The sequence below is a fragment of the Colius striatus genome, chromosome 4, assembly GCF_028858725.1.
Source record: "Colius striatus isolate bColStr4 chromosome 4, bColStr4.1.hap1, whole genome shotgun sequence".
Classification (NCBI taxonomy): Eukaryota; Metazoa; Chordata; class Aves; order Coliiformes; family Coliidae; genus Colius; species Colius striatus.
The window spans coordinates 1,474,462-1,489,663 of NC_084762.1; the positions used below are offsets into that span (position 1 = coordinate 1,474,462).

Below are 15,202 nucleotides of genomic sequence, written 5' to 3' on the forward strand. Positions count from 1 at the left end.
AGAGGCATCAAACAAATGCATCAGTGTTTTATCCAGCAAATTCACCTTGAGAGATCAGGACACGTTCAGATGAATGGCACACCACTTTTACAACAGAACAGCCTCAATTGATGGATACCCCATGTTCAGTTACACAGTGTTCACCATGTCACCAGAAAAAGGAAGCAGCGTTGTGCTCTCTAAAAACATACTGAAGAACATGTTTTTACACCACTGAAACAAACAGGGAGACGAAAAGGCCATTTTTTTTTTGTTCTTGAACAAAAGTTTAATCAAAACTCATTAAAAGACATTGTGAGAATGCCCAAAGCATGAAAGCACAGCAGGTAATCCCCTAACCTCCAAGGAGAGTTTCCCCTGAGCTGCAGCAGCACACAGCACTGTAGGACACAGCTTAGGGACGCCTTCTGTACACTGGAGCAATGGTGTGATGTAAAGCACCCTGCACCCCACTCTTTAAACTATCAGGATGTACTTCTGGACGTACACGACACACAGACACCTCGAAACATCTGTGATTTGTCAGCACCAGTAAGAATCAGCACAGCACAACAGACTCGCCCACTCCCGTCCTCAAGCCCGTGAGCAGTGGCATGGGACTGTCCTGTCCTCACTGGTAACTCCATTCATCCCATTTTGATAAGAAACTCCAAAATAAACTTCAAGTAGCACTTTTTAACCAAATGTTTCAGACCTAGATTGGATTCAGAGGTATGGTGCTGTTTTCCACACACCTCCAACTTTAAACTACCAAACTACAAAGCAAATGACTTTTTAACCAGAAAAAAACACAAGGACAAGGAGAGAAAAACCTGAAACAAAGGTCACATTAAGTTACTTATTTCTGTTACATTTTAACCACTTGATGCACTTTTAAATAGTCCACTTAATTGCAAGTGGGAGCACAGACAGCTGTCTCTAAGCTCTGACACTGTCAACAAAGCATCACTGAACAGCAAAAGGCAACAGGAAAATAGGCACAAGGAAGCCAGGACCACTTAAAGTTGATGTTCCGTGGGTTAGTGCTGCAAGCCAGTGAGGATGGCTACAAACCAGAATGGAAGGCAAGCAGGCAACCAAAACTGCTTGATAACAAGTCCAGAAAAAGAAATGTTTTGAGAGCATAAAAGGAAAAGGTGCTTTGCAAAATACAGCTATCAGACCAAAAAAAGGTCAATTTCCCAAAGTGCTCCTGAATCTGAAAGGGGAGATCCAGCAGATGAATCGCTACAAGAGCCTATTTAACCCTGACAGGAACAGTCTTATGGCTTCAAGAAAGCACTCACATTAATCTTGCTCTTTAATAGTGTGCAATATTCTTCTTAACCTTGTACTTTTTCAGCTGTCCCCTTATCAAAAGGAGAATTGCAACAACAGCATTAACTAGTATCAATGTGAGACTCTGAATAGGTTCAATTGAAATCCATCTAAAGGCTGACTCAGGGGAACTTCTGTGTCTCTAGCTGGCATAACTTCCTTAATGCCATATGTTAACTAGCTGAAAACAAAACCACCATGGCTTGGCTAACAAGGTCTACTGGGAGCTGCAAATACTACAAAGCTGGTTTGCACCAAATATTTCCTCTTCCTTTGGCAAAATTAAAGCCCATAGATCCCAATTCTGAACCTGCAGTTTGGAAACTCGCACCTTTGGTGTTACTAATTCCCCAAGTTACAACTTTGCAGCTGCTCTAATGAAAGAGGAACGAGCCAGAACATTTCACAAGGATGGAAGCATTTTGCTTGAACATGGGGTGTTGTGGGAAATTTCTCACCTAGCACTCTCAACTATGCTGACAGGTATGCTCTGTTTTTCAGTCTCCTCCAGAGTCAGAGATGCAAGAGGAGGAACGTGAGTCTGAAGAGATGGATCTCTCTATCATGTAATATTTTTCCCATCTAGCTTGGGGAAGGAAAAAGGCAGATATCACCGGGACACACAATTTGGTGAACTCAACTGTCTTCAAAGACCCAGTCTCTGAAACAGAGCTGAAAGCATCTTTTCCTCTATGAAAGTTAGAAGTGTGGAGGGGAAAACCATGCACTGGGTTTTAGTATGTCAAGAGAAGGGAACGCAAACATCCTCTGTGGAAGCGACCATGCAATCGTTTCCAAGAATGGTTACAGAAAGGAGCCCAGCACGAAACACGGGAGCTGAGAGGACAGCTTCATGCAGAATGGGTTTGTGCAGTACATACCCAGATAGGATCTCTTGGGAGGTGCTTTGATTTCTTCATCCTTACTATCTGCAGCTACATAAAAAACAGTTGAGGGAAATAAAAGAGAGAAGGAAAGACAAAGAGACTTGTATGATTAAATGCAACAGTGGGTCTTTTAGTTACAGTTTAGTCAGTTAGTATATCTTGCTCACAAAAAAAACCAACAGTCAAAACAAAACATGCCAGAAATTTTAGTCTCCATGCTTTCTATAAGCTCCCACCCGTGGTGCTGTAAGACAGAGGAGAGCAGGAGGAAGCCCCAAGACAGTCTCAATGCACAATCCAAAGGCAAAGTACCTAGGGGGAGAAAGTGAGGACTGAAAACCAGTGAAAGAGATAGCTTAACCCTTACTTTATACATGAACAGAGAAACCAAGTTGTTGGCAACACAGGGTGTGTAGATATGTATGATCAGATAATACAGTTGCCTTGTTTCCTGTGGAAAATGTTGTTCTAAATTAGTTTCAGAAAGCCTGATCTTAAGCCAATTGGATCAAGGACAGAGTAGACTCCACCTGCAACCACTTTGCATGCTACATTTTTTCCACTCTAGTCTTGTTCTGCCAGTTAAAAACCACCTATTCTACAAGAGTGCTTTCCACTGCCAAAACTAGAGCTCTTCAAGGGATACAAGAACAAGTTAGAAAGCAGGTTAAGACAATCAGCAGCTGGAAGGATGATAAATCTGGATGAATGACCAGAAGAAATCATTTTCATGTAAAAACACAAGAGCCCACATTCTGCTCAAGGAGCCTGGGCTGTACTGTACAAAGAACAGACAGCTACATGCCCACTTCTAACAAACCCTGGCCACTGGGTTTCAGGATAGCTCATACACTCAGGGTGCTCAAAAGAGAGCTATTGTTACCACAACAGTAGTACCAGGAGATCTGCATTAAAGTAGTCCAGATGCAATTAAAGATGTTAAATTACTGTGCAGGCCTGCTGATTTCATCTCAATACTCCTTCACATAGCTTTCTAAGTATTCATACCCAGGAGACAGAACTGCCCTATCCTTGGGAGGGTTTAAACTAAAGTTGGGGTTTTTTGTTGTTTTGCTTGGTTTGTTTTGGGGGTTTTTTCTTCCCCAATTCAGAACAGTTCAAAATGGGCTATACAGTTTAAAAAAATAACAAGACAGATGGATATATAAACAGGACTCACTCTGTCTTCAATCAGTGCATGTAATTGAAGGATAAAGTTTATGTACGCAGCACAAAAAGTGAGAGAAGGTGGCAGCAGCAGCACAAGATGAGCTTCATCACACTCAACTCACTACAACTAAAAGGGAGGGGGGAAATTCCATAACTGAGAGGCAAAAATAAGACTTTCCACATTATACTATTAAGTTCTCTACACAGACCCTACAGGAAATAATCAAACAGTACTGCAAAGAGTCCGGGGACACTGTATTTTTCATGCTAAGATAGTTGCCCTACACATGAAAGTACAAGCATTCTGACTGAATGGCCTTATGCCTCTGCTCTGAATTGCTATTGATACATATTTTACCCAGTAACACCACAAAACAGGCTGGAGAACACAGAATGAGCTTGGGAGGATTAGGAGAGATTGCTCCTTAATGCTTCGAGAAATTTTAAGTAGATTCTGTCTAAACTAGTTATTAGCTAAAGAGACATAGCTGTGAGAATAACAAAAGCAAAAGAAAAAACAAACAAGGCAACTCCCATGTAATTCAAAGCACACTGGTAAACACATACTGATGTGAGTGACGGGAAACACCACATTTAATAGTAATACCAGAGAGAGCAACCTCCTTTCCACTGAAACATTCTACACTGTTCTACTCACTTCCTAAATGTTTGGACTACTTTGCAGAAACATCCAGAGGAAGGATAGAAATGAAAGAATGAAAATGTTTAAACTGAAGGCCAGCCAGAAATTCATCAACTCCTGTCTGCACCTTCCCCTCAGCATTCTGCAAGGTTAGATCAAACACACTGGCTTCAGACCTCGCTCCTCACTGCCCCAGTGAGCTATGAGGAAAGAAAGTAGGCACACAGATTTATCAGCTTGCCTAGATCACCATAAAACTTAACAGATAAGATTAGATGTAGGATTAGAAAAATGGATCACAGTCCTACTCACGCTGTGCTTGAAATACAAGCCCATCCTTCTGCCTCGCTCAAAAGGAGCTTTGTGTGCACTGATGTGTTCACTCGGGGCCACTGTGTTACAGCTGGCCTTAATGAAAACCAAGCACGGGTAACAAAAAGGTTTCAGCTGTTCTCAGAGTTTGTAGGTGGATGCAAGCCTTTTGATTAAAACAACTGAGGTCCTCAGGTAGGTAAAAATCAATCCCTCGTGTTAATTAAACATCTGACAGCTGAGCATCAGGAAAAAGAAACAAATGGCACAATGAAAGCTTGGGAAGTTTCCATTACCTGGTAGGGGAAAGACCCATCATCCCTTAGGAGCCTCCATGCCCTTCAGGGAGAGTTGTTTACAGAGGGCTATATACTGAACAGAACAGCCTCCCTTTTTGTCCAAAGGTTACTAGAGGAGCCTGCAGGAGTGTGTGTGCAAACGTGCACGAGGGTCACTTCCCCTCAGAAAGGGCAAACAAAGAGAGCTTTCTGCCACTTCACAAAATGCCAGCACAGGGAGCCGAGGCTGGGGGGAAGGCATACATGCCCCTCCCAAATGCTTCATGGGTTTAAACTGCTGCTAGATCTGGCTGAAAGTAGTTTTCAAGTAATTTCTCCTGCCAGACCAACAATCCTCGTGTTAGGTTTGGGAGCTGGAAAGCAGCTCCTCTTCCAGATGAATTCACTTACCTGAATAGTTTCAGGCTGCACTCTGCAGGGAGCAGGAATGGAAGCAGCTCCCTGAGCTATCAGATAACTGACCCTATCACACAGCCAGTAGCTGCGGCATTCTAATGACGGCTGTGAGTATCTGGAACATCACCAGACCCTCAATTATTAGGGAGTGAGAGAAGAGAACAGATGGAGAGAATAAATTATACATCCATATTGGCAAAACAAGTAGCAAAAAGCTGACTGCATTAATCCTGTTCTTGTTGGTAACAAGCTGTAACATAGAATGTCGTAAGTCGAAGTCAACAAGAGGAAACACCAAAACTAACCCTCTCACATTCTTTAGCTTGGGGAAAAGAGAGCAGCAGGCACATTCCACAAAGCTTGAACATTTAATTAAATAAAGAATAATACTGTGTTCCCAACTGAAATTATCAATGTCTAGAAGTTAATAAATAACCAAAACAAAAATTCCCACGAATCCCAACTAACCCCACACTAAAGCCTGTGGAAATGGTATACAAAAAGACACAGGATTGCAACTATGACATGACAGCACCTCCTATTTCCACAGCCAATACCTCAGTAAGTAGAAAATAAGTAATGTACAAAAGCAAGTGTTTGTTTTCTGCAATTGCAATCTCAGATAACAGCATCTGACATACCCAAGATCTCAACAGAAAGTACAGCTCAAGAAAGCAACTCCTTATTCTGGCCAAGACCTTCAAAAAACCACAATCCAGGCTAGCACAATGGCCTGACAGCCAGCTCTATATTCAGTGTGGTGTAAAATACAAAGAAGTCATTTCTAAACTGAAGCAAGACCCATCTGAAATAAAATCACTGCTTTACACTTCTATAGCTGGACAAAAAAAACAAGTTCAGAAAGTACAACACTGAATTACCAAGAAAGGAGACTGGACTGCAGGTCAGACAGAACTTTGGTCCCAAACACAGCCCACCACGCTTTTGAAGAGATTTATCTAGCAAAAGGCAGTTCCCGTCACCAACCTGCAAAGGAGCGGCGCTTGACGTTCAGCTCGTTGGACACACGTACTTCAGTGCACAGCTTCAGCATCAGTAACATGGTGATGATCATGATAATGCTTTGCCACAAGAGAGGGGATTCAAAACGCCTTCCAAACCTAGAAGAAACAAAACCAGAACCCATGTGAAAGCTGACAAGTGTACTCTGTTAGTGTCACGCTTCGGCCCCAGCCAAGCACCTGGAAATCTGAACAGTGACAGGTACGAAGGCTGAGGAAGAGAAGGGCTCCAGTCAAATCTAGGTGCACATGCAGTAGCTCAGAGTCACAACCCTCTTGCAGGACTACCCAAAAACCTTGTTACAACATCCCTGTGGACTGATTCTAGAAATTCTGAGGCCAGAAACTTTGCAGCAAACCTGTTATCTTTGAAAGGAGCAGCAGATTCATTGCACGGTTAAGGCAGAAGAGGGAGACCAGAGTAATGCTGTATCAATACCAGTTGTGCATCCTCTCCACATACACAGCCTGAGGACTTCTGAGCAAAACTTACCTTTCCCGGTTTCTCACTTTTGAGGCTGAGTCATAAAAACAACAGCACTTGGCCCTGTCACATCTGCAGAAACCAAACAGCTGCCCTGGAGACCAACGGGCAGAGCAAACAGGAGATAGCCTACATCAGGCTACCTGGGCAAAACAACTGGAGGCATTACCAGAGTCAAGGACCACTGCTGCGCTCACAAAGCCTTAAAAGTCAAGCCAGAACACTTGAGTTTTCTCAGGATTCTGGAAACAACCAGCACTCCAAGCTGCTTACCCTACTTCACGCTGGTATGTGGGCCTTCCAAAGCAACGCTAATCCAGTCTAAGACTCCTGGAGCCACTCTGAGCTAAGAGCAAGATGCAAGCCCCGCAGGGAGAGCTGCTGTCCCATGCTCAGTTCCTTCTCTGCCTCACAGGCATTATTCCTGCCTTTGCCTAAGCCGGAGCTGGCAGAGGAGGAACATTAAAGCAGATCAGGACAGAAAGATGAAGAGCCTTAAGATGCTCAAAAGAGCTGGTGGAAAAGAACAGCTTTGAAGTGCCAGGGAGGGGGCAGTCATTGTTACTCTGCATTTTCACCCCACAACGATGATGTTATGTGACATTTGCAGTATTGAGGGGACTCAGACTTTGTATGTAACACTACAAAGAGAGAGTTTTTCCCTGTTTACTTAATACCATAAAAACAAAGAAACTCCTCCTTCCAGTACTGGTCAAATATGCACATATTTACATTTTATTAGCATTTCAACAGTCTTAAAAAAGCAATTAATTCATGTTCAGAGTGAGGAAGACAAGAGATGTGAATGTTCAAGCAGTCATTGAGAAAACGACTTCATCCCATCAGTACAACTCACTCCTGTTGCAATAATCCTGCTGTTCCAGTCCAGCCTCCTCCAAACAGCCTGTTGTGCAAAAGAAGCCCCAACTAGGCTGAACACCAAAGGCTTGCCGTCTCTTTTCCCAAGACATCTCTCAAAAGAAACTGCCTGCTGTTGGTGCCAGCAGACGATCACCACCCCAATCACGCTCCTTCCTCCTGCACCCCTGGGTGCTGTTTCAGCTCCCACCTGCAGCTGCTGCCCCAGGCCCCACCGCTCTGGGTCAGATTTTGCAGCTCTTTGGGGAGTTACAGATGTAGACGACATGGGAAGCAGGGGTGATCCTGCCCAGGCTGCCAGGGCAGGTGGTCCCAGGGAGCAGCAGGGCAGCCATCTCCATAACATCACGGGATTTAATCAGCGGAAAGAACGAGAAACAAATCCATTTGATGACAGAATCTCCTGATAGGAGTTCCTCCTTGACACGCAAACTTCCAGGCCTTTATGGAGCACCCAAAACAAGCCTTTCACTCGGGCACACTAAGCCCTCTTTACTTTTTGTGCAAAAGAGCAGTGTGCTCTCTGGCACTCTGTGAAAGGAGGAGGAGTTGCATAACATTGCTGCTCTCAATATCTGAGCAAGATCCCACCAGCAGGCCATATGTAACGCAATCTTCCCAAGCTGTACTCACTCTGTCAGATTGGTTTATGGCATCATCCCACCTTCCCCACATGGTAAAAGCTGCCATGATTCATTTTAGTAACAGAAGTCTTAAAAGCCAAAGTTTCTCCTTCCCACAGCAAGTCCTACAGACAGACACCGCTGGTGCACAATCCAAAGCCAAAGCAACACCGGACAGCAGGGTCCTGGTCCCCAGGCAGCACTGTAGGTGTTACAGCAAAATAAATCCATCTGGAGGAATCTGCTCCAGACAACAGCAAGTCCAACATTTTCCTGCAAACCATCTCCAGCCACATACTTGTCTCAGTCAACCTTTGCTCAAAAGTAACACGCTCCATAGTTTTCCTCTGAATCTTGGGCAACAGTTTGGCGAGAACAGCTCCAGCATGGGACAGGCTTACTTTCTGCTGCTTGGATTTCTGTGGTGTTGCTGCAGGAGGTCTAGTCCACTAAACTGAGTTGTGCCTCAAAAACCTTTGGAAAGAATATTGTCTTCCTGGAAAATACACAAAGCGTATCACACTACTACATAACACATGTTGTCCACTGCAAAACTGAACAAAAAAAGTCCAAAGACCTCTGGGAATGGCAGAGAGCATCAGTACTTTTGGCTGAACTTACTCAGGATACACATAAAAATGCCTACTGCTGACTCCTGAGAAAGCTGCAGTTCCCTTTCCTCTAGCTATTTATTCTGATTTTAGCGTTACAAGAAACCATATTTTATCTCATCAGAAGATCAGAAGCTTCATCATAAGAAAAAGGAGGAAGAGAGGCAGGGGGGAGAGAGGGAGAGCTCACAAGTAAGTTTTTCTGCATCCTCCACCCCCAAGTGATTACACAACTCTCGCCCACCTCCTTGTTCCTGTTCTTGAAGATGACAATGCAGAGCCAGTCAGCCGGCAGGCTGCAGGCCACAGGAACCACAGGGACAGTCCCCTTTGGTCACAGCTGAGTTCAAACGCCACAGTGAGCTCTGCAGCTGGCCCACAATTCAGGACAGCCTGGGACAGCTTAACCAGATGATTAACCACCTCAAAGCTCAAGCATCAGACAGGTATTTTAACAACAAAAAATGGCAATGAAGCATTTCATTAAAGATGCAGAGGGGAAAAATGGTTATTAGACTTTTTGGAACATCCTACACGTCTTCATAGGTACCAGAATCACCAAGGCATTGACTTTTGCATGTGTCTCTACCCACAGCACTGACCTTCTCCAGGCTGAAAGCAAGAAACAATGACCTGGAGGAGGCAGCCAGGAGCAGCAGTGCTGTCAGTGGCAGCAGGGCTAGATCACAGGAGCAGCCAATATCCCCCATAAACTGCGGTCAGCAGCTAGGCTGGCACCCCAAGATAAATGCTGCTTTGAAGCCTTACATGAAACTGTAACAATAGATTATTACTACATATAAAGCTGACTTGCTACCAAGACAAGGCACAGCACAAAACTTCCTTTCCACGCTGGTAAACAGAGACCCCACTGTGTGCTGCTATGAGCACAGACTGCCTGCTTTACAAAATATGGGGCTTTTTGCCCCAGAATCCTCTCTAGGAGGGCCAGACACCTCACATACAGTCAACACATTGAACCACAAGTCTGCACAGTCAAACCTCTACTTTCTTTTCCCTAAACAAAAGCCACGTGTGCATAAACAGAGCACAGTGGAACCATGATCACAGCTTCCCATACGCCCTTCCCATGGCCAGAGCTTTCCTCTCCCACTGCTTTTCCACAAGGTCCTGGCATTGAGCTCGCTGTTAGACAGAGCAAGACCAAACACACAGCACTGAAAGCAGAGATGGCTCTTTAAAGATGGCATTCTGAGACACTGCGAAACAGAAGAGCGTGAAAAATGACTTCATGGATAATGGGTTACTGTCATCACTAGCAAACAGAAGTGCTTTGAGCACACCCTGAAACTAAGGGATTGGGTGGGAGGAAGAGAAGGGGGAGAGGCATTGTACAGAAACCTCTTGACTTTAAAAGATGGCTCATCATCAGAGATAATCTAATTGGAGGAAGGGAAATTGTGAAAACAGCCCACTGGCAACAAGACTGTTATCCCTGGTCTCAGCAGTACTTTGTTCATTGTCTACTGTCACGGTGCAATACGTCAGCTGCAACTCTATTGACATACAAAACATGCCAAGAAGATTAGGAAGTAAATTATTTGGAGGAGAGATGAAAGGTCAAACTTCACCCACCGCAAAACCAGGCATTTAAAAACAAACAAACAAAAAATTGCTCTGTGACAACTAAGTACAGTTCTAGAAACATGTGGAACCTGCCAGTTCACAAACTGGACATGAGGGAACTGCCACCCACAGCTGAGGTAAGCAAAGCGTAGCTAGAGCCACGTGGGAAAGGTGGGACTGGGTCTGTTCTGAGTGACAGAGGTGCAGAAAGACCAGCGCTACTCAGAGTGACGACACAGAGGAAACAACATAAAAGGCAGGAACTGTCTGTTCCTGTGGCCTGTGCCTCTGATATGTGTAATATTCCACTCGTGAGCCTCACTTTCAAGAATATACGAAATCCAGGGAAAACCTGTGAGCAACAACAGAAATCTCTTTGAAGTGTACAAGAACAACCAACACAAACCATGAGCCACCCTGAGGAATAATTCAGGCCTGAAAAGCAGCACTTACAGAACCTGAAAGTTCGTAAGGTCTACCACTTTAAGTACCTATTTTTGAATCAGAGTGGAGGGGATGTCAGGACTTACACACTCAGCAACCAAGGGTAATGAAGAGAAACTAAAACCAATGGGAAGCAGCAGCTACACATCAGCATCTTTTTCGCGGTTCAAATGAAAGATCTTTCGGTCCTTCTGTAGCCCAAGTGTTATTTAAGAGATGCACTCGCCTGGGCTACCCAGGCTCTGCCAGCATCTCCGTGTGCAGGCACAAATCATTCCTGTATTTCAACTGTCTGCAACGAAACAAAAAACCACACCATTTCTATTTCTCAAACTGTCAACAAAGGCTTTGATTTCTCCCCGCCGCCAGTTCCCCTGCTTCCCTTCTGCTCTCTCCTACAGCTGCTCCACACGCATCTCCCCAGGAAAACATGCAACAAGTGTCTTTGATTTAGTGATGACTCCCCAGTTTGGCCTTCAGCTGTGGTCTCAGGAGAGGGTCCCCTGTTTTCTCCATGCCAGCACAGCATTTACATGTTGTGTTTTGCTCCAGAAGAATCCAGGAAGATCCTCATCAGAGGAGCTTTAAAAAGAAACCAGAAACTAACAGAAGGATGTAACCTGCTTCCTATCAGTTCTTCATGGACAAGTATTCTGTAGCCTTAGAATAACTGTTCTTAGTTGCAGCAGTTTCCCAGACAGTTTCAGCTTTGGGTTTTCAGTATTGTAGCATGTCAATTAGAAGAAGTAATGAGAAATAGAAGTTAATGAAATCCATTTATGGAAATCATGCCCTAACAACACTTTATTTGTGTAGCGACAAAAGACCTAAATATGGCAGAAAACTTGCTTTTAAATACTTAAAGTGACATTGAAAATGAACAGAATTTGCTTTGAGAGCTAGCCCACCTTTTGCTTGCTTAACAAATATTTTTACCTGCAGTTGTACATGGAGCTCTGGAAACAAACCCTCTCTGAAGCCACTTGGCTTCTCAGGAAAATACAGGAACATATGGCAAGTGTCCCCGTGACGTTAACACCGACTAGAAGCGAGAATAAGCGTGCAGGGCTGAGAGAGGAGCTAGAGCGAGGGAAACGTCAAATACAATCAGCAAGAAAAGCAATCTGACTTTGGATAAACCTCTTCTCTTTACCAGCAAGTTAAAAAGTTGCATCTTGTACCAGCAGAGCACTGATGATCAGAGCTGGGAAGAGCAACAGACAGCACGGTTCATCTCATCAGTGCAGATTCACTCACTCACAGACCTTTAGGAGGGTTAAAGCATGTAAAACACACTCCCTGCTCAAACATTCCCAACCAAAGCATTACATCTACCAAGCGAGCAAGAACCTTTACAGCCGGGTAGAGCCACACGCACACGCAAAACCAACTTACCAAAAAAGTATCCTCAGGATGTTGGCGACCAGCAGCACCAGACAGACGTAGGAGGAGAAGCCCTCCGCGTTCTGCGTCCGCCGGATGTCTCGGTACTGGGGGATGTAGGGCACCACGCCGCCGAACACCATGGCCCCCGCCGCCCCCCACGACACCAGCTGCTGCATCGGCACCAGCAGCCACTCCAAGCCGGCCTCCTCCATGCCGGGGGGCGGCGGGGAGGCTGCCCGGCGGGCCGGCACGCCGAGGGGACCGCCCGCAGCCGGCTTCAGCCACGGCCGGGCTCCTGGACGGGATGCGGCACAGTGACTGCGCTGCCTGTCGCACGGCCAGCACCTGGCGGAAGGGACGGGACGTCAGAGCCGCCCTGCCCCAGGTGAGCCGCCCCCGCTCCGCCGCCCCACACCCGGCGCGGCGCTCCCGCCCTCAGCGCGGGCTTCCCGCACAGGGCTGCGGCGGCAGCCGCCCCCGGAGACCTCCCGCCAGCGGCCGCTCCCGGGAGGACGCGGGCACAGCGACTTCTCCGAGAGCACCTGTCCCTCCTTCGCACCTGCTGTCCGCGCTGCGGCCGCCGCCATCCCCCTCCGGCGCCTCCGGGGTGTGTGACTGACACTGACTGACTGACGGCCGACAGGCAGCGGCGGGCCCGGCCCGGCCCGTGACGCCGCGGCGACCGGCGGCGCCTCGGCCAATCAGAGACGGGAACCGCCCCGTCGAGCCAGCGCGCGGGACGCGCCGCCGGGTCCTAGCGCCCGGCGTCCGGCAGAGCCCCGCAACGCCCCGAACGGGGCGTTGCGGGGCTCTGCCGGTCGCTGGGCGCTGCCCGAGGGTCGTTTGTTTTCAGGGATTCTGAAACCTTTTTTACTTTCTTTTAGGTAAGGTTAGGACTCACCTTTCCTACAGGGAAGCAGTAGCTCAGCTGCTCGAATGAAGCTCTGCTTCATTCCACAGATCGGAAAGCTTATCAAAGTTAAAAACACACAGTGGAAGTCTTTACTTCTGATACTTGGATGAGAAGCCTGAAGGTCTTGATTTCAGAGCATCCGAGGCATTCAGAGGGAGTGTACCGATCAAGTTATGTATCAAATGCATCATTGACAGCATCATTTATTCTTTGAATGCCTCGTGTTGCACACATCACTCGTGTGTTGTTGTAGCCATGCAGTTACACCAACTTCCTTCCAAACTCATCTCGGCAGCCCTTGCCACATCACTGCTCCTGAAGCACGGAGGTCTAAACAAGCCTCAGGCTGCAAACAGGAGTAACCCAGATTTCTTCATGTCAATACAAGTGTTTTGAGAAAAGGTTGAGAAATTACACCGAGAAAACAGGTGTTTTGAAGTAATAATACATAGGAGAAACTACCCAGTACTCAACTGGGAATGAGGCGACTGCCTTGCCTTAGGTGGTTTACCCTTGCTTGAAATGGTAAAGTGCTGAATCACAGCATGTTGCTGTGGGAATTTACTCCAGTTTTGGTCACTGAGCAACGTCCTATTTGTTTAGGAGTTAATCCAGTGCTGCAAACTAAACCTACTAGTGATGCAGGACACTGGGCATGGAGAGGAATGATGTGTTGGCTGGAACTCCTCGGGATGAGCAGCTGTACAAAAGTTTGTGTCAGCCCCAGGAAAGAACTCTTCAGAGCATCCTAAGCAGGGGATAACTGTCCCTGTGCCCCAGGGGATCACTGCAGGAGAGTTGAACCAGCCTCAGAGCCAGTGCCAGCCATGCCAGGGGTGGGCCACCGGGCCAGAAAAACAGACCCTGCTTCCTTTTCCACTCTGACAAACACCTCCAGCTCCCTCCTGCAGCCTTTCCAGAGAACTGTTCCATGAGTGCTCCTCTACCCTCAGTCTAAAGACAGAATGAATGAGGCTGGAGCAGAAAGCAGCACAGGAAAATAACACCTCTTAACAGGTGCCTGGAAAACATAGCTCAAGGCTTCTGGGTGGCCACAGAATAACTCAGGCCACAGCAGCAAGACGGGTGATTTCACACAGCCACTAATTACAATTCTTCACAGAGCCAAAGGTTGCCACCACACCAGCCTCTGTGGTTGAAATTTTCTGCTGCTCCTGCATTTATCCCCAATGTAGAACACTTACAGGGAAAACTGTACTCTCTTTTCTGGTACAGCTCTTTCACATGTGATACACGATGCCCACGGCACACACAAGGACCATCTGATAAAGAATACCCTTTACCCTGTCCGTTTTCCTTCTGAGTAAACTTGCAGAAAGGAGCTGACTGGACAAGTTTCACAGGAAGGGGATTTGCGAGCAGCAGTCCTCAAAAGCAACACTTTGACTGAAGGCAGAGCAGCAACATCAGGGATCCGGTTTCCTGACCGCTGGAGTTACCCTTGTCAAAGATACAGAGCTTGAAACTCGAGCCATGCACAAACACCCAAGCTTTTAATATTCACCCCAGGTGACTTGCATTCCAGAGAAGCACCACGGTTGTCCCAAATGCCTTTTCCCCATGCCTGAAGCGTTTGCATTTCATTCACCACCTCTTTTCCACACTTTGAAATAACAGCAACTTGTGACTTGTACCGCTGTTACCAGATGAAAGAGAAGCGATGCCTTCACCAGCAAGTTCTGCAGGGGAGCCAGCTTGCAGGGAGCTGCACTGTGCTGAGTCAAGAGAAACAGGCAGATGTTCACAGTTTGTTTGCAAGAAGCCTCGGCACCCTCCCGGCTGTCGGCATATAAAGGCTGATGACCTAGCAAAGCCAGAGGCTTCTTCTGCACGCTGTGTCCCTTGAACAAGGAACGCCAAGTGACACAAGAGAAGCTTCCTGAGAGAAGTGGGAACACAAGCACAGCGTGACTCAAAGACCTGACCCTACAATTTGGCAGCAGAAATACCATGACTGTGCTGCAAGAACTAGCTTGTACCTTTTCTCTTCAGAGAAAGCTTTCACAATTCACCGTGCCTCTGCCAGGAAGAGGAGATGGGAAAAGCAAACCCTTCCAAATGTGCAGGGGTTTTTGCATCCTGACCTCCTGTCAGACAAGCTGCCTTGGTGTCCCAGAAACATTTGCTTTCTTGTTTCCTTCCAAGACTGAATGTCCAGCTTTATCTTACCACATATGTAACGTTGAGGACTTTTTTGAGATGCCCCTC

At 46.5% G+C, this 15,202-nt stretch overlaps 1 protein-coding gene across 2 annotated transcripts in view; it reads right to left on the bottom strand.

The window, feature by feature from the left end:
* The window catches only part of SLC66A2 (solute carrier family 66 member 2), a 31,611-nt gene extending 18,898 nt beyond the window's left edge, over nt 1-12,713 (bottom strand). The window contains exons 1-4 of one of the 2 annotated variants that reach the window (XM_061995987.1): nt 12,620-12,713; nt 12,070-12,405; nt 6,012-6,145; nt 2,199-2,252 (exon numbers count right to left, since the gene is read on the bottom strand). In XM_061995987.1, the coding sequence (XP_061851971.1) occupies nt 2,199-2,252; nt 6,012-6,145; nt 12,070-12,272 (391 nt within the window). In that variant the 5' untranslated portion in view covers nt 12,273-12,405; nt 12,620-12,713. The remainder of the gene's footprint in view (nt 1-2,198; nt 2,253-6,011; nt 6,146-12,069; nt 12,406-12,619) is intronic. The other variant, XM_061995988.1, reaches the window with a different exon arrangement.
* Between the last annotated feature and the right edge of the window lie 2,489 nt (nt 12,714-15,202).